This window comes from Fusarium graminearum, chromosome 3 (genome assembly GCF_000240135.3).
Source record: "Fusarium graminearum PH-1 chromosome 3, whole genome shotgun sequence".
Classification (NCBI taxonomy): domain Eukaryota; kingdom Fungi; phylum Ascomycota; class Sordariomycetes; order Hypocreales; family Nectriaceae; genus Fusarium; species Fusarium graminearum.
This window is the reverse complement of record NC_026476.1, coordinates 1,869,808-1,887,731: the sequence shown is the minus strand read 5'-3', so window position 1 is coordinate 1,887,731 and position 17,924 is coordinate 1,869,808. Positions and strand designations below refer to the sequence as shown.

Below are 17,924 nucleotides of genomic sequence, written 5' to 3'. Positions count from 1 at the left end.
GGAGGAGCGTGAGGAGCGACGCCGGATATGGTGGCTTCTATATATTGTCGACAGGCATCTGGCGCTCTGCTACAATCGCCCCCTATTCCTCCTTGACATCGAATGTCAGGGTCTGTTACAGCCCATGGATGATGCGTATTGGCAGAGCGGCGAGTTTCTCAACAACTCAAACTCAACCACGGATCCCAATCTTCTAGGAACAAGTCCAGAGGGGTACAGGACTGATCACCCGCATCCCCATGGTCCCCAGTACGAGTGTCGTGGCCATAGTATTTTCGGCTATTTCCTGCCTCTGATGACCATCTTGGGCGAGATCGTCGACTTGCATCACGCAAAGAACCATCCTCGCTTCGGTACTTCGTTCCGGCAAAGTCATGAGTGGAATGCTCAGACCGCCGAGATTACTCGACATCTTGAGATATACGAGCAGAGTCTGCAATCTTTCGAGCGCAAGAATTTGCCTCGACAAGTTGAGGATAGAGCCGACGTTGCAAATGAGGGTAACGGAGTTCCTGAGACCAACACACCATCAGTCCACTCTGTGCATACGAATTCATCAAACCGACTTACAGAGAGCAATATTCAGACTCGCATTGTTATTGCTTATGGAACCCATGTGATGCACGTGCTGCATATCCTCCTCTCTGGCAAGTGGGATCCTATTAACCTGTTGGATGATGAAGACTTGTGGATTTCTTCGCAAGGGTTCATCACATCAACGAGCCATGCTGTTGCGGCAGCCGAGGCCATCAACCTGATACTTGAATTCGATCCTGGTCTGGAATTCATGCCGTTCTTCTTCGGTATCTATCTGCTCCAGGGCTCGTTCTTACTGCTGCTTATCGCGGATAAGCTCCAGTCGGAGGCGTCGCCCAGCGTGGCAAAGGCATGCGAGACAATCGTGCGGGCTCACGAAGCATGCGTAGTAACTCTAAGTACAGAATATCAGGTTAGTTCTTTGAACGTTCAAGCTTTCTTGCAGTAACTAACAGGTTCATAGCGAAAATTCAGCAAGGTCATGCGCAGTGCTCTTGCCCAAGTTCGAGGTCGTGTACCCGAAGATCTTGGCGAGCAACAGCAAAGGCGAAGAGAACTTCTGGCGGTGTATCGGTGGACAAAGGACGGGACTGGTTTGGCACTGTGAGCAGGGCTCTCTAGTCATGGTTAGGAAATGAATGGAAACGAAAAGGGCAAGGAGAAAAGGAACAACATACTTGGGGCGTCTTAGGAGGGACATTCGCTTTTCTTTTTTCCTTGGATAGGAATAACGGCCTTAATGGACTCGAGATTCAGCTCGGGTATGGGAGCGGCAAGGGTGCTTTTAGATACCATGAAGCGAACAGCGATGCCAGTTATCGAAAAGCCAAGTCTTTTGGCGTATGAAAAATTCAACTCTATTTAATTTCTAGACGGCGTGTCTTTGTTGATTCGAGTGATTGGTGTCGGTTTTGGTGTACTGACAAGTCGAGTCTAGAAAGAAGAGAGAGGAAGGTGTTAACAAAGCGTTCAAGGGTATTGTTCAGGGGAATCGAGTCTTCGTAAATGTTCAGACAAAGGAATTGTGTCGAGCTTGGTCGGGCGTGTTCAGCAAGACACCGAATACTGAACAGGACCACGGCAGCCAATTTGCATTGACAAAGCAATGTCTCCCCCCCGATTCCAACTTGTCTCTCTTCGTAATAATGTTGCTTGAACTTTCTTTCCTTCTCGCATCGTCAACACGTGCGTTGACGGGCGGCTTCAACGGTAACCCCTATTTGAACGAGTCAGCCGACAATATCCACGATCCACGGTACGGCATCACAACTTATGCGAATACCATTCTGTATCTCTCCTCTACGAGGCGCATTTCCTTTGTCCAAATACGAAACGTTTCAACGGTTTGAAACCGTCCCGCAAAGTTTGCCCACGACAAAAGTCTAATCCAACGTTAGCGACGGTGATGCGGGTCGGCTGAAACGAATACCAGTAGAAAGCGATCGATCGTAGGGATACTCTGAAAGTGGTTTGAGACCAAAAAAGAAGCTTTGTGGGCTGGTGGTGAAGATGGCGGCCGAGTTAGCGTGGGAGGGAGGGAGAAGACACGGGCATAACAAATGGAGATAAATTACTTACAGCTGCTTTTTCTTCCTGCTACATTATCATAAGTATAAAGAGGGCAAGGGGAAGTAGAAATAGTGATTGTGGAAATGCTTTCTCGCTTGTGTTGTTGCTGTTGCATGCCCTGCTTCGTGCACCCTCGCGAGTAACCACATCATGTTATTTCCGCATGACAAGGGATGTAGCTGTGTCGTACCATTTGGTATTTCAACTAGACGTGGGGAATGGAGGCTCTTTTCTTTTTTCCCGGTGGGTGCGTGCTTTATTTCAACGTCAACTGCCCGGAATCCACCATCAGCGACTACAACGTAGCTCGATAGACATTGCACCAACTTGCAAAATACTATACAGTCTTGATGTCTACACTAAATATACTAACTAACAAGCGTTATTCTATCGGTTCCTGTAGTAATCGAGTGATGTTTTGTCCACGTGGACTACCAAACATAATAAAAGGCATTGGCATCAGATGGCCGATATCTCGCCCGTCTGGCTCAGTACATCTGCATTTCGTCACGCTCCGGTCCTCGAGACGCGTTTTTTTCCCTTATCAGTGACTAACACATCCGTACGCGTGATGCTATTCCAAAAAGCTGAGGCCAAGTAGATGGGGGGGGGAGACAATCAGTGAGGCAGTGCCCGTAGCAATATCAGTAGACGCCCCCATGTTGTCCTGGAACTCGAAGATTCCCCTGGAATAATTGCACAATCAGGGACATAGTATAGCACACGTCCATCTTCTGTTAGCGGAGGCTCTTCTACCATTTTTTTCTGATTCACTGGGCCCGTTTGTTGTTGTGATCTCTTGGTCTGCCTGCTCCACCCACCCTTTTCTTCTTCTTCTCTCCCAACTCCTCCTCTGCCTTTTTTCTTCTTCACAACAACGCACCGCAAAGGAAATCATAACCAAACAACACGATCGTAACAGTCATCATCATCGTTGTATCACATTGATCTTCCTCTCTTAATCACGAGCGCTGTGCTTCGTCCCCTATCTTCCCGCATCCCCTGCCTCTCCTCCTCTTCGTCATCCCCCTACGCCGCTGCAGCTCATCACAGCTCACATCAAGGCATTTACCCTTTCACTATCTCTTCAGAGGACACTGTATCACTGTACCTTCGTCATTTATTCTCTGAATCACATACTACACCTTGCACCCTCCCCTATTTATATCGCCGCGTTGTCGCGCGCCCCTGGTGACAAGATGTCAACCACAAACATCCCTTCGAAGCCTACTCGCCGCCGTCCTGGTCGGCCTAGAAAGCAGCAACACCCTCAAGCCTCTGTCACACCTCCAAGTGCACCAGACCAAGCTTGTCCTTCAACCGCTACCCAACTCTCTGACGCACCTCCCCAGCGTACTACAGAGCCTGTGAACACACCCTATCCTCAAATTTACCCTAACTACCCGTTCTCTTTTTATACCGACGTGTCAGGATCTGGCGATCCCTTTATAGACAGCAACACCGGCCCTGGATTCGACTACACGGGCGATCTTGAGAACACAAACCTAGATCTTACCCAAGGTTTCCCTGCTTTGGGCCTTTCAACTGCGCTGAGATCTCTTTCTTCTGCACTTGAAACTACACCCATCGATCCCCAGCTATCTTCCGTTGACACCCAGGTCTCAACCTCTACTGAAACTGCAGCTTCCCAGCCCCAGACTAACCCTACAACCGACGCCGCCTTGTCTTCCACATCGCAGGCCACTACCCAAGAGCATCGTCAGCCCACGATTGAAGAGGAGGTCTTGGCTCTATCCGCCGCCATTGTAGGTGAATCAAGCCAATCTGCAACTCCAGCCCAGCCTACTACTGTCCCTGAGGGTCCCTCAGAGCAAGCTCCTCCAGCTACAAGCAAGCGTGCGCAAAAGGCACCACCAAAGCAACCTCGGAAGAGAAAGGCTGACCAAGTCGACGGTCAATCTACTTCTGGGCCAGCTACCAAGAAGCAAGCCACTGAATCTGCCAAGGAGAAGTCCAACGAGGCTCCCAAAGAGCCGCCCAAGAACCCTCGCAAGCGAAAGGCCGACCAAGTTGACGGTCAATCTGCTCCAGCAACAGCTGCGAAGAAGACAGCTACTGAGAAGTCCAAGGAGACATCCGAGGAACAGTCTCAAGATACATCCAAGGAGCAGTCCCAGGCAGACTCTTCGGACAACCCAGAACCTCAATTCCGCGCCTCGTTTAAGGAGGACAGGAGTAACCGACTCTCGCGTTGGGCACATTCATTTGCCGAGACGGTTGCAAAGAACCAATTTGACGCTCTTGATTACCTTGAGATTTTTCAGCCCGATACTGTAGCGCAGCAAGCCGCCTCACAGGAAGCCGCCTCACAGCAGTCCGCTAAAGGTCAGCCCGCCGTAGACCAACCTGCCGGAGACAAACCTACCGGAAAGAAGCCTGCCGGAAAGAAGTCGGTCGTAAAGAAGTCTGCTAGAAACCAGTCTGCCGAGAGCCCTGCTGAGAACCAACCTGCCGAGAACCAACCTGCCGGAGAACCAACGACCAATATGCAGGCTAACGAGCAAACCCAAGGTGTACCTAACCCCAATGAGCAGCCTGTAGATCCCGCCATCAAATCTCCAGGGCACTACGCCGAAAAAGAGGCACGACGCTGCATCAAGGTTGGCGGCATTAATTTTCAACGTGCGGGTTTGGGACTTCCCCATGGGCTTGGTGCAGAAGAGAACAACCGTCGAGTTTCGTTCCTCGAAGCGGAACTCAAACTTCAAAAGGGCAGGGCCCCTATCTTGCCCCCTTCTCAACTTGCTCAACCTGACCCGAAGCCTTTCACTCCAAAGGCGTATCAGGTACCTGACAACGTCACCGATACTCGTGTTCTCGAGTTCTTCAGAAAGAAGAACATTGACCTGTGTACTAAAAATAAACAAGTTGACCTCGAACGGAACAATCAAGCGGCTAAGGGCACGCGGTCCCGCCGTGAAGAGGCTCTTGATGCGCACCGCGAACTTGCGAACAACATGGCAGTTGAACTCAACTGGTGGCGCCTCAAGGCCATTGCGAATGGTGCTGACTTCAGAGAATGGGATGTTGTACCCCCAACTGTCAAGCAATGCATGTTAAACGAGATGAATGAGAGAGTAAAAAAGCTGGAAGAAGCCGCGGCAAAGACAGCTAAGAAGAACAAGTCAGCCGCTCACTCCGCTAGAACCAAAAGGAACTCGGTAAGTCAAAAGTCTTCTTAAGTCAACTTAACAGATAAGAAACATTACTAACACCCTGTCTTTAGCGTCTGTCCAAGGAGGATGAGGCCAGGAAAAAGCTAGAGGTTCAGGAAGTGATCGCTGCTTTTGCTGCCAAAGACTGGGCTACGATAAAGAAGATGTCGGATCCCGAATACAAAGCAAAGCGTCCGAGAGCTCCTCGTAACACTGCCGCCAGTCGCAGGAATAGAGCAAGTGTCGCTGATGAAGACACTGAAACTAGCACCGCGGCCAACACGACTGAGGCTGACACTACCGAGAACGTGGCAGAAACTACCAACACTGGTGTTACCACCACCATGGCTACGGACGACATGCTTCCTGACACCGCACCTTCTGATGACATGGCTACTGGCAACATACCCTCTAACAACATGCCTGTTGATAACGCGGAGTTCGGTGGCACGGAGTTCGGCAGCATGGATTTTGACAATCCTTCTTATAACATGCCGACAAACATGCCTGAGATGCCTTCTACCGACATGACTTCTGACAACACACTTGGTTTTGGTAACGTTTCTTCATTTAACACCAGCGTTGCGCCTGCTCAGTTCAACGCGGTTCCTGACCCTATGTATGGCGGCGTCCCTGTTGAGCATCCTACCTACATTAACCCCCAAATCAATGCTTTCGGAAGTGTCTACACTCAACAGCAGCAACCCTCTGATCTTCCTCAGGGAACCGGTGACTGTCATGAGCTAAGACGACAGCCTTCCAACGTCACCATGCTTGATGCTCAGTCCGATCCGTTTCAGTCAATCGACCCCAACATGGGTGGTACGATGAACGAAACTTCCCCCTATTGGGAGACTCCCAACGCTCCTCCTAGTCATGGTTCACTTCCTCCCAACATAGACCCCAGCCTTCTAGGTACTATAGGAAATGAAAGCACTCTTCCCCCTAACAATATGAGCCACAACATCCATGGTCCTCTGGGAGATCCTAGTCTTCTCCTACCTAACGACATCGGTCAGAGCTCGGAGGGTCTCGCAAACAGTGTCCTATGGTACAGTGAGGAAGAAGCCCTTGTCAGGGCGTTCCTTCCCAGCCTTTCGAGAAACACGAATCAGAACACGTCGACCACCAACGATAAGAAGACCACTGATCAAGTTGACACCAATGCTAACACCTCCTCCAAGTACCCCGACCCTGACGAGGACTTTAACTTTTCTCGATACATCAACTTCTCCCCCTGATTGGGTTCCGACACATTTACACTCACCTTGGGCTTTTGCCACATATCGACAAACCATTACGGTGATATCGCGACCATCTGAAAGGTCCAACCTACTTGTTTTTATTGTATGAACGATCTCAAAAGTTGTTTGCTTGATTTCGCTGCTTTTCTTTGCACTTTTGTCCTTTTCATGCATCTCATTTTGAGCTTTCGGAAAACGCTATCGCACTTTTAATTCACTACACGCTGTGGCTGGCGACACTGCCCAAGAGCCCATTATCAAATTGCGAAGAAAGGAAAAGCATGATTTTTTTTTTTGATTTTTTTGATTTTTTTTGGTGTGCATTACGCTCGGCGTTGAGGGTGCCCTGCCCTCCATGGAAGGAGAGCTGTTGGCCATAAAGGCCGGACGTCAATTGACCTGCGAGGGAAAAGCGGTCGGTGTTCAGGATGATATTATTTGCAGTCTCAGGGTAGACTTTGACAAAACGGTCTAAGGGATCGAATCGCACATTGAGGATTGCATCGCCACCTCCGGAACCACCATAGGAAATGGGGTTTGTATAGAGTCTTGTATGGTTTTAGAGGTCTAGAAAGAAGAATTAACTTAGATGTTCACCGAGACACTGGTAACCTTCACAGACATAGAAGATACAACACATAAAATCATTCGCGTGCCTCTTCTGCTATGTAACTAGATGTACTTGAACTCCAACTCTGATCCATCGCATCACGGGTATAACCAACTCGACATTTCTCATTCCAACATAACCAAGCATGATTCCTCTGGTGATTTTTTAGGCAGTGACCGTAGTTTCAGGCTTGGGTTCGGCTGTCTCTGGATCATTCCTGGGCCGCTGCACAAATGTTGAGCCTGTAGGATCAGCCACGCAAGCCTTGACGAAGAAGACAGTAGTGACAACGGTGAGGATCCTGAGCGTAACCATTAATAAGTGTCATATTGTTGAAAAGTCCAGAAGCTTACCATGTAACAGCGCCGAGAGCGACAGCAGCAGCCATCGAACCACCCCACGCATCAAGCTCACTGACACGACTGATGTAGTAGCTGTTGTACAAATGGTAAAAGTCGGCTGTCCACGCAGCAGCCCATGTCCAAGCGGCCAGCCAGAGGATCGACGATATAACAAGGGTACCGAAGAAGATGGAACGGATATACAGCTGAGGAGCGAAGAATTCGGCGGCGAGCATGCATCCCAGGATGATCCATGTGAAGATTGCCTAGATAGCGTGAGTCAGATGTCTTGTGGGATATTGGAAAGAGGAAAGACGCTTACACTGAAAATGATCAATCCAGCTGGACCACTGCCGCCATAGTAACGAGCCCAGCTACTGATGAGGGAGATGTTGTATGCTGCAGCGATGAGGGCGCCTAGGGACATGGCGATAGTTACACCGCGGACAATGGTGAGCCACATGGGCATCTTTGGGACGCCTTTGGCTGTGAGGCCCATGCTGGGAGTCGTAGTAGCCATGGTTTTTTTTTTTAGAAGTAGATAGATCGAACACTGTAAGTATCTAAAATAGGTATGTCAGTATACAAATGTAACAAACTGGGTAATATCACAAGAACGCTTACTTGTAGTATGACAATAAATCAATCGCTTAATCACATTTCCCAAACTGGGAGGGGAAGAGGGCCATGGTCTCTATTAAGTAGCAGTCTTCTCCACTCCCTCCTCTTGCCAAGCTGTCAAAAGCAAGCATGAATTTAATCGGTAGTTGCAACACAGATGCGGTCACAGGCACAGGCACAGGCAGGGCTGAAAGGAGGTGGTCTACCCTTGTTGGTGTGATTCAGTCGAGCAGATGCGCCACGCACCGCTAAGAACAACGTCCTTGCAGTTACGAATATCTCTTATTGGATTGAATCTTCAGCTATGGCCAGGGTTGTTGGGTATTGACTCCTCACGTACAGAGACACGTAGATCGTCTGTGCTAACGTTGGTTAGAAACTTGAGGAGTCCTTCAGCCAAGGCATACCCTAGACTTGGCAGCGCTAAATGAACCACATGACTTGGGAATATCGGTAGATGGGGGGGGAATATATTCAAGCGGTTTCTTGTAAAAGACACCATCTTATTTTTAGGATGTTCGCCTGTTCATGTGAGGGTCTCTGCATAATGTTGGGTACAATCTCTGCATCTGTTACACCTTGGAACGACCCAGCCAGCGGTTAAAGAACCAGTCATATAAACTTGTGGTGTGCCTTGGCCCTGCAGTTTTTGTGCCCTGTCATGTTTCACTCGTGTAGATCATTACAGGGGTTTATCGTATGCTGTTATTCCCTGCACCTTTGTTTCACTGTACGAATGTCAAGGTTGAAATTGTATACATGAACATGTCTTGTTCAGCATCTTGGTTATTTGTTACAATAATCAATTTATATAGACATTAAAGTGAGACAATTCAATATATATATACTCCCTCCTGTGTCAAGCCATTTAATCTTGGCACATGAGGACGGTCTGATATTTACATGAAACATGTTGGCGTGTTTATCTGCCACTGTAACTCGGTATGAAACAAATTATGTAGAATAGCATGAATATTAAATCAGGTACATATTTTGAGCAAAGATGTACCTTCTATAGACAATATTGGATCATTAAACTTGCTTTCATAAATCATTCCTCCTTAGCCCATTTGCTTTACTATGCCGTCGTAGGCACTTTACTTTCTCGCATGGACCATTCTTCCCCTCACCCAAACTTGCTTCACGTTTCGATCATCTCCGTTAAACAGCCACTTGGCGATCTTCTCCTCCCAAGTCTCCCACCCAAATATGTTGACATTGCCATCTTCCTCTGCGATGCCATCCATATCAACCCCTCCGAGCCGAATCAACTGCGCATCCCATTCCATCCCCTCCTCGAACCCGCCGACTCTTTCTTCAAGCCCGACTACTTGTGCTCCACCACGAGTCGCAAGGTACAGGACCTCTTCCACCGTCAACTTGTTCCGTTCTTTTTCCTCTTGCAGTCCCATGGCGACGTGTCGACTGACGAGAGCTGCTTGTCGTGCTGCTTCGAGAACAGAAGGGCTGTAACCGCCGCTCATATCCGTACCAAGACCAACAGTAATACCCTGATCCCAAAGCCAGCGTACTCGAGCAGATCCACTGGTGAGGGAGCTGTTACTGCATGGACAATGCGAGATCTTGCTTCCTCTCTTTGCTATTAACTTGGCCTCTTCGTCCGTTAAATGCACAGCATGCGCCAAAATCGTCCGTGAAGTCAAAAGGCCGCATTCATCGTAAAGTTGCGTATATGACTCTGATTCCGGAAACAGCTCCGCAACCAGTTCAATCTCCCCTTCGTTCTCAGAAACGTGTGTCTGCACAGGAAGATCTAGCTCCTTCTGAATCTTTGCCAGCCCCTTCATCGACTCACTAGAGCAAGTCGGTGCAAAGCGCGGCGTCAACACAGGCGAAACCAAATTGAACCCTGGATCAATCTTTTGCACGTGCTGGATCGTCTGTCTTGTCTTTTCCAGACCTTCTTCGACACTCTCATCGCGGTAGTAGCTGGGGCACATGTCCGGATTGTCCATGCACACACGGCCTACGAGGGCTCTTTGTCCGATTTCTAGACAAAGATCCGCAAGCAGATTTGTCGCTGCCACGTCGATTGTAGCATAGTAAGCCGCCGTTGTTGTTCCGTGAGATAGCGTTCGTCGCACACATGAACCATATACTCGACGCGCCTTGTTCAGGTCTTTGAGACTGGACTCGAGAGGAAACGTGTATTTCTCTAGCCAGTCCAGAAGAGTCGTCTTTCCAAATATGCCCACATTTGGGTACTGAGATGCATGAACATGTGAGTCTAAGGTTTGTTAGTGTATGTTTTGTAAACATGCTCTCTATGGACAGGGTACTCACCGACAAAGCCGGGGAAGAAGAACTCGCCAGGTTTAGCGATATGAACATCCACTTCACTCAGTTCCCAGCCCATTAATTCTCTAAGTCTGAGTCCAAGTTGACCTCGGTCGCAACCCTCATTGTCAACTTTGATAATTTTACCCTCTCCATCAACACAGACGATGCTATCGTGATGATAGTTAAGTTCTTTTGGGTCTTTGCTGGAGATGAATGTCCCGAAAAAGACCTTTTTCTTTGAGTTTGCCATGCGTGGAGTTCCTGTGTTTTGATCATTTAAAAGGCGCATTATTGTGTTGATGAGTGATAGATGGATTGATAGATGTAGTGATTGAGTGGGAGAGAGATGATGTAATATCTCAAAGGGTCAAGAAAAAAGAAGCGAGAACCCAAAAGCACAAAACCTCTCTTCTGACTTCGCTGCTACGGGCTTATATACATATTCATCAACACAAGGACTTGGCTTAGACCCGTTGACCGATATATCTATCTCCTTGTCGGCAACCAATGCGGACTTTGGCTCCGTGATAGGCCACCTCCACCTCTTGTCCGTCTCCGGCTGTCGCCGGCAGCCGAACCAATTTATTGGCATGCAAACGGGAGTCAGTGGAGACAAAAGATACTTTCATTGCCGAGGCATCTTCAGCTGAACATCAAGAACCTCTTGTCCAGCTCGGCAATTATTCCCGTTATCAGTTTCAATCGTGTCACGAAACCAGTATCACAAAGGTCACACAGGGAATGGGTAGCATATGCACAGGCACAGGCAAAAGCAAGGTGAGACAATTGATAAATAAGAGTAAACAAACGTCGTCAAACATTCAAGATTGTCTATCAGCAGGTAAAACAAGCAAACTAACGCCCCTCTAGCTAAAGATAACACGATGCATCGTAATACAATCATCCCAAATAACAGTCCGAACCGGGAATCTGTAGACTTCTCTTCATAATCATCCATCTCTAGTCTTGTCTTCCGTCATAACATGTCTATGCATGATTTCCCTCCTCATTTTCATTATGTTCCTCTTTTCGTATTTTTTTCTTCTTTTTTACTTTATTTTTGTTTCTGTAAATGCTTAAGCAGCACGGCCAGATCCCTCGTACTCGCCGCTGGAGCTTTCGCTGCCCTCAACGCCGTTGGCAGCAACCCCATCCTGGTTGTACTTGTCCCAGTTGGCCAAAACGGCACCAATCTTGGGCGAGTTGGTCAGTTTGTAAACATCCTCAAAGTACTCCTTGGTCAGCGCAAAAGGCTTGGCTGTCACGTTGGGAATGTACTTTCCGACCAGCTTGGAAGGATCAATAGAGGTCTTGTTGATCTTCTTGAGCAAGAAGGAACGGAAAGGCTTGACGCCAGATCGGAGGAAGGTTGAGTGGAAAGGCACATCGATACCTCGGAGGGGGATGGTAGCGAAGCCACGCTCCAACTCGAGAGGGGTAGGCTTGGCCAGGGTCTTCTCAGCACAGCCGCGAATGATCTCGCGTAGGTGTCCCTTGACCTCCTCAATGTTGTCCTTGACCTCTTCAATGTCGATCTTCTGGATCTTGATGAAGTTGGTCACGCCAGCAAGAGTGTCGAGCGCACGGAGGTCACCGGCACAGACGTACTGCTGGTTGGCAATGTTGTAGTTGACAATCTCGAGGAGCCAGCCAGTCTCCTCAGCAATGTTGTCGACAACGAACTGGAGAGCAGCTTCGTTGAAGGTCTTGCTGATGCGGCTGGGGTTGACAGCACACATGGAGTAGTTGGACCGGCCAGCGGCATCACGCTCGACGGCAACCTGCATGGTGAGACCACGGTAGAACACAACAGACACCAAGCTCTCAATGGGCATGACCTCAGCAAGGGCAGCAAGGGCCGAGTATTCACCAAGCGAGTGACCGGCAAATGTGCTGCTGTTGGGCACAAGTCCCTTGGCCTTCATGTCCTCGAAGCTGGCCTTCTCCATGAGGGTAAGGGCGGGCTGAGTGAACTGAGTGGCCGAGAGAAGACCAGTGGGAGATCGGTAGGTGTACGAGGTGGTGGTCTCGTCGATCTCCTTAAAGATCTTCTCGGACTTGATGCTACCGTCGGCGGCGACGGTCTCGAAAGTCATGGCAATGTAGTTCTGGCGGATAGCCTTACCACGGGGACCACCGAAGTGGATGGTGAGCTCCTTAGGGTTGTTCTTGACGATGTTGGTGATGGAGAAACCTGCAATAAATTAGTAAATGAGATACGAATGACGTTGCAAATGTAACTTACCATAGGCGTCGAGAAGGTACTTGTCGGCGCGGTCCCAGACCTCCTTGGCAACAGGGCTGCTGGCGTACAGCTCCATACCCATACCCTGCTCCTGAGAACCTTGACCAGTGAAGACATAGGCTGTAGCAGGCTGCTCAACCTCGGCCTCACCCTCGAGGACCTTGTCCTCAGTTTCCTTGTTGCGGACCTCGACCTTGATTATCTTGCGACCAGAGACCATGCCAGAGTGCTGGAGCTTGACCTCAAGATCATCGTTGGGCAGAACCATACCGACCAGCGAAGCGTGGAAGCTTCGGACACGGCCAATGTTGTTCTCGGCAGCCCAGGTCTCGACGAGGCTTCGGACGGAGGCACTGGAGTACATGCCGTGGGTGATGGTTCCAGGAAGGTTGGCGTAGCTGGAGAAGACACGAGAAACGTGAATGGGGTTGTAGTCACCGGACACGCGGGCGTAGTTCTCGTTGGAAGCAGGAGCTCGGAGGGCGAGAGGAGACCTTCCACTGAGAGGGATGGCGTTCTCGAAGTTGATGGGCTGATCAATAGGCTGACCATTTCGCTCAAGGTAGTCAATGACAGGGTTGCCGTGAGACTCTCCGGTCTCGTAGTCAACGCTACCAACCTGGATGATCTCCTTGGTGGGGAGCTCAAGAAGGACCTGGCCTCGGGTCTCGATGCTGCTGAAGACAGTCTTGTTCTTGTAGCGAACCAGGCTCTGGAGGCGGAAAGTCAGGGTCTGACCGAGCAACTCAATGTTTTGAGGAAGCTCGTCAACAGAGAACCAGTCCTTAGATCGGAGGATAGCGACATCGCGGGTGGTGGCAAGGTGAACCTGGATGGGGGTCTCGACCTTTCGCTGGAAAGTGTTCTCGTAGTCGGTGTAGGTACCGCGGTACAAGAACTGAGAAGTAACCTCCATGACAGGCTTGCCATCACGGACGAGAGTACCACAGACCTCAACCATCTTACCAGCCTCCTGGTTAATGACAGCATTGATCTGGGCAGTGGTAGAGACCTCATCGCCCTTCTTGAGAGGCTCAGCACCGGGGATCATGCGGAACTGGTTAGACAAGTGGACGAGCTTCAGAAGATCACCATCGATGGTGCGAGGGAAGATGGGCTTGGTGATAGCCTTCCAGCCAATGACGATAGCGAAATCCATAGGAGCGTAGACAGTCTTGCCAGGTCGGTCGACAAAGGCCTCGCCAGTGTTGCCGACGGCGTGGACGAAGTCGTTGATAGCCTCACCAGTGATGGTGGTCTTACCACCGTCGAACTTGGCAGTGACATCAGCGTCCAAGTCAAGAGCCTCCTCACCGAACCATGCCTTCCAGTAGAATTCCTTGATGCGATCGTTACGACCCTCCATAACCTCACGGATAGGAGAGTAACCGGCCTCAGGGTGGTAGGTGAACTCCAGAGGCAGAGCAGCAGGCTTGCCAAGAGCAGTAGTCTCCTTGATCATGTTGACCTGGATCTTGTTCTCGCCGACAAGCTTGACCTCGATCACATCGACGTATTGGTTGTGGCGGGGCTGCTCGCGGACAACAATGGTTGTCTTAGAAGGATCGTTGGGGTAAGAGATCTCAACAAACAGACCACGAGAAGGAGCAAAGATGCGTCGGATGGGGTTGGTCTGGAACTTCTGACCCTGGGCAACAACATCAGCCATGAGCAGAGCATGACGCCAGTTACGGTTAGGGCCAGCGAGGAGAGACAACCAAGAGTCAAGCTCAGGGAGGGTGGCAGCAGCAGATGACGACAGGCGGTAGGTGTTCTTGTAAGTGTCGTAGCTGACGGTCAGGCCCTCAACATCAAGAGGAATCTCGGGGTCAACAAGCTTGCCACCGAAATACTCGATGTAGGGGATGGAAGCCGCGTTGTCGTTGTACTGATCCCTGGTGAGGTACTTGACGTGAGTCTCGTGGATGTCATCAAGAATTGACTTGATGGGCTGGTCAATCTCGGTAGAGAACTTGGCAGCAGCAGGTCCCTGAAGAATGCAAGTACGGCCAACGTCCTGGTCAACAACAGCATCCAAATCCTCAGACTGCCACAGGGAGTCCTTCTTGAAGTAGAACTCGAAGTTGTCGTCAAAGACAGGAATGAAAGTGACAGGCTTCTGAGTAGGTCGCATGCACATGATAAGGAAGTACTGGACATCCTGAGCGTTGATGATTTGAGTCTCGGCATCGGGGTAGGCGGCGAGAATGCGGTCGATGACCTCGAAAGGATCGCTGAGCTCGGAGTAGCTCTGGAGGAGAGAGGCCTGGCCAGGGGTAGCGGTCAGACGCTCCTCGAGACGGTGAATGTAATCACCGACAAGAACAGTGTAAGAGCGGTCGATCCAGCGAGACTGGTGCTTGACGTATAGGAGTTCGACGAGACGTCGCAGAACCTCGGCGTAAGTCATGTCATCGAGATCGACAGCCTTGCCCTCCTTGTTGCGACCGAACCAGACCTTCTGGCAATCATCGTTGAGCTTCTTGATGTAGTAGTCCTTGTTCTTCTTGAGCTCGGCAACGCGCTTCTCCTTGGGAAGGCTGAAGATCTTCTGGTCCATCTCGGCCCAGAAGCGAACTCCACGAGTAGCGAGCTTGTGGATAGGCTCGCCCATCTCGGATCGGACAGTAAGAACACCGCCAGCAGGTCCCTTGTAGGTCTGCTCCCACTCGCTGTCCTCAAGACCGGGAGCAGCAACAATGGCCTCCTTGGCGGCCTTGCTGGTGTGAGCCTCCTTGGCAACCATCATGCGGCTACCGAACAGGCAACCATCGAAAGGCATGGGAGGGTAGCCGTACTTCTTGGACCAGTCACCAGTGATGTAGGGGTAGGTGTCATCGGCACCACCGAAACCACTACCGGCAACGAGAATGATGTTCTCTTGTCGTCGGATACGGCCATACATCTGGAGAATAGGGTGATGGAAATCCTCGAAAGAGTGGTGACCACCACCACGACCTCCGGTCCACTGAAGCATAACAGGGAAGTGGGGGTTGGCCTTGGCGATGTTGATGACGGACTGGATGGCATCAAGAGAACCAGGCTTGAAGCTGATGTGCTTAAGGCCAAGGGTCTCAATGTACTCCTGTGCAACCTCGATAGAAGGAACACCAGCACCGATGGTAAGACCCTCGATGGGAACACCCTCAGATCGGAGCTTCTGGATCAGAGGAATCTGCCAAGCCATGGCACGAGGGTTGACATAGATCAGGTTGATTGAGATACCACGACCGGCAGGAATAGCCTTCTCAATCTTGGTGATAGCATCGGTCATCATGGGGCCAACGAAGTAACCACCACCAGCAAGCTCGATGTGGTATCCAGCGTTCATGGTAGCGGCGACAAAGTCCCAGGGAACAGTACAGGGTGTCATACCGGCAACGAGAACTGGGGGAAGGCCTAGAAGACGACTCATCTTGGTATCGAGGTAAGTTCGGCCGCTCTTGTTGTTCACGAGCTTGGGGCCGAACTCCTTGACCCAATCGATGGCGTACTTGACGGCGTTCTCCTCATCGCGGTCGAAGAGCTCAGCCTTGTAGCCAAGGTCGTTCATGCCACCGTCGACGGTACCAGCCAAGATGACGCGGACACCAGTGCCCTCCTTGTTTCGGCTGGTCAAAACACCGAGTCCAGAAACACCACCAGGGCCGAAGTCCAGAATGTGAGTGGCGTCAGGGAAGACGGTGGCCTTCTCCCAGTTGACAGGGTCGCGAGTGATCAAGCGAACCAGAGCAGGGATGATGTTACCCTTAACCTCCTCTCGAAGATCCTTGCCAGTGTTGGTATCAAAGACAGCAATTCCGAGATCGCTAGAGTCGATGTTGATGTCCTTCAGATCCTCGTCGATCATGGCAGTGGCCTCAGAAAGGTACTTGCTGTGGAAAGGAGCGGTGATGGGCAGGAATCGGTTGGCGAAGCGAACCTTTCGCTCAGTGAAGGGGATTCGGTTCTGATCCAGGCCAACGGGGGCCTTGACCTTTCGCAGCTGGGTGTTAAGACCGTAGAGAGAGGTGGGAGGTCCTGTCACAACCAGGTTTCGGGGGCTGTTGATGAGGGAGATGCTGATGTGACGGTCCTCGGGAAGGTACTGGTTGGTAGCGTCAATGTGCTTCTGAACCTCAGCCTGAGGAAGATCTCGGATACTAAGCATAGGAGTGGGTGAGCCCTCTCCGTGCTCTGAGGACTCGCGAAGCATAGTGGGAGTCATTGAAGTGGTGGGGAAGGCCTGCTGGCTTCGTGTTCCGATCCAGAAAAGCATGGTCAGAACTGAGCTGCTGATGTCCTGCCATGAGTCCCAAGAGTCGGCAGCAGCAGTAGCGGCGGCCATGACAATACCCTGAGAGTGACCGGTAGAACCAGTGATTCTCTCTCGCAGCATACCAGGGTGTACACCAAGGACCTTACATGTCACCTCGTAGTGGGCGAGCTGAACAAGACCAATAAGAGGGAAACTGACAGGTGCCGAAATCAGGTAGTCGACATCAGGAGTAGAATCCTCGTGATGGAGCCAGTTCATGATGTCCAATCCCTTAGGGAACATCTTCTCGGCCTTGGGGTCTTTGGAGAGAGTCTGAAGGAGCTCAGCTGATCGGGTGATGAGATCACCAACGAAGCTCGAGTATGTCTTGAAGATTTCTCGCAACTCCTCAAAGTATTCCTCGATGTTACCCTGACCACCGAAAATTGTGTAGATTTCAGCGTCACCATCCTCAGCAGCTCGGAAGAGGGCTGAGGCATGGGGCTTGATCGGTCGGTTGCAGACAGAGCGAGCGGTGTAGTAGCTGCGGATAAAGTCCAGCTTCTTGGACTCAATGCCGGGCAGGTTGGCGGCAACAGCGTGGGCTTCGTTGCCACGGAGGAAATTGCGCTCAAACTCGTTAAGGACGAGCTTCAAGACCTCCTCGTAGGAGCCAGCATCGTCATCCTCACCCTCATCGACCTCGTGGGCGATGAGATCAAGGTATCTGGCAACCAAGTCGGGAACTGACGATGGCTCGTCATCCTGGGCAAGCTCGTCGGTGGCTTCGGGTAGCGTGGCGACAAACTTGTCTTTCAACTGAGAGGCGTGGAAGTGAAGGTTGGTGGGGATGAGGAAGGAAGTCTCGAGAGATCCGTGGGAGAGAGTCAACGGTCGAAGAGAAGCGCTGGATCTGGGGGTAGAAATGCCCGTCTGGGCTCCTTGACCGGCGCCGTACATGATGAGTGAAGGGGTATCGAAGAAAATCTGCAATGGCAAGTAAAAGCCAGAGGTTAGTCTTTTGTCGAAATTGGCGATTGAAC

General features: G+C 50.6%; 5 protein-coding genes across 5 annotated transcripts; 2 read left to right on the top strand and 3 right to left on the bottom strand.

Moving 5' to 3' along the window:
- Positions 1 to 295: 295 nt before the first annotated feature.
- FGSG_12713 (uncharacterized protein) lies at positions 296 to 1,312 on the top strand (the record flags this gene model as incomplete). Its single annotated transcript, XM_011325539.1, has 2 exons — positions 296 to 949; positions 1,001 to 1,312. The coding sequence occupies 2 exons, from the start codon at positions 296 to 298 to the stop codon at positions 1,142 to 1,144; spliced, it is 798 nt and encodes a 265-aa protein (XP_011323841.1). The 3' UTR covers positions 1,145 to 1,312.
- Positions 1,313 to 3,305: 1,993 nt separating this feature from the next.
- Positions 3,306 to 6,523, top strand: FGSG_05325 (uncharacterized protein; the record flags this gene model as incomplete). Its single annotated transcript, XM_011325538.1, has 2 exons — positions 3,306 to 5,288; positions 5,354 to 6,523. 2 exons carry the CDS (start codon positions 3,306 to 3,308, stop codon positions 6,521 to 6,523), a joined length of 3,153 nt encoding a protein of 1,050 aa, XP_011323840.1.
- A 778-nt stretch (positions 6,524 to 7,301) lies between these two features.
- FGSG_05324 (uncharacterized protein) lies at positions 7,302 to 7,997 on the bottom strand (the record flags this gene model as incomplete). Its single annotated transcript, XM_011325537.1, has 3 exons — positions 7,302 to 7,437; positions 7,490 to 7,743; positions 7,800 to 7,997. The coding sequence occupies 3 exons, from the start codon at positions 7,995 to 7,997 to the stop codon at positions 7,302 to 7,304; spliced, it is 588 nt and encodes a 195-aa protein (XP_011323839.1).
- Positions 7,998 to 9,131: 1,134 nt separating this feature from the next.
- On the bottom strand, positions 9,132 to 10,688 carry FGSG_05323 (uncharacterized protein; the record flags this gene model as incomplete). The annotated part of the gene is made up of 2 exons (XM_011325536.1): positions 9,132 to 10,346; positions 10,403 to 10,688. The coding sequence occupies 2 exons, from the start codon at positions 10,686 to 10,688 to the stop codon at positions 9,196 to 9,198; spliced, it is 1,437 nt and encodes a 478-aa protein (XP_011323838.1). The 3' UTR covers positions 9,132 to 9,195.
- Positions 10,689 to 11,194: 506 nt separating this feature from the next.
- Positions 11,195 to 17,841, bottom strand: FGSG_05322 (fatty acid synthase subunit beta dehydratase; the record flags this gene model as incomplete). The annotated part of the gene is made up of 2 exons (XM_011325535.1): positions 11,195 to 12,593; positions 12,645 to 17,841. The coding sequence occupies 2 exons, from the start codon at positions 17,839 to 17,841 to the stop codon at positions 11,476 to 11,478; spliced, it is 6,315 nt and encodes a 2,104-aa protein (XP_011323837.1). The 3' UTR covers positions 11,195 to 11,475.
- Positions 17,842 to 17,924: the final 83 nt, after the last annotated feature.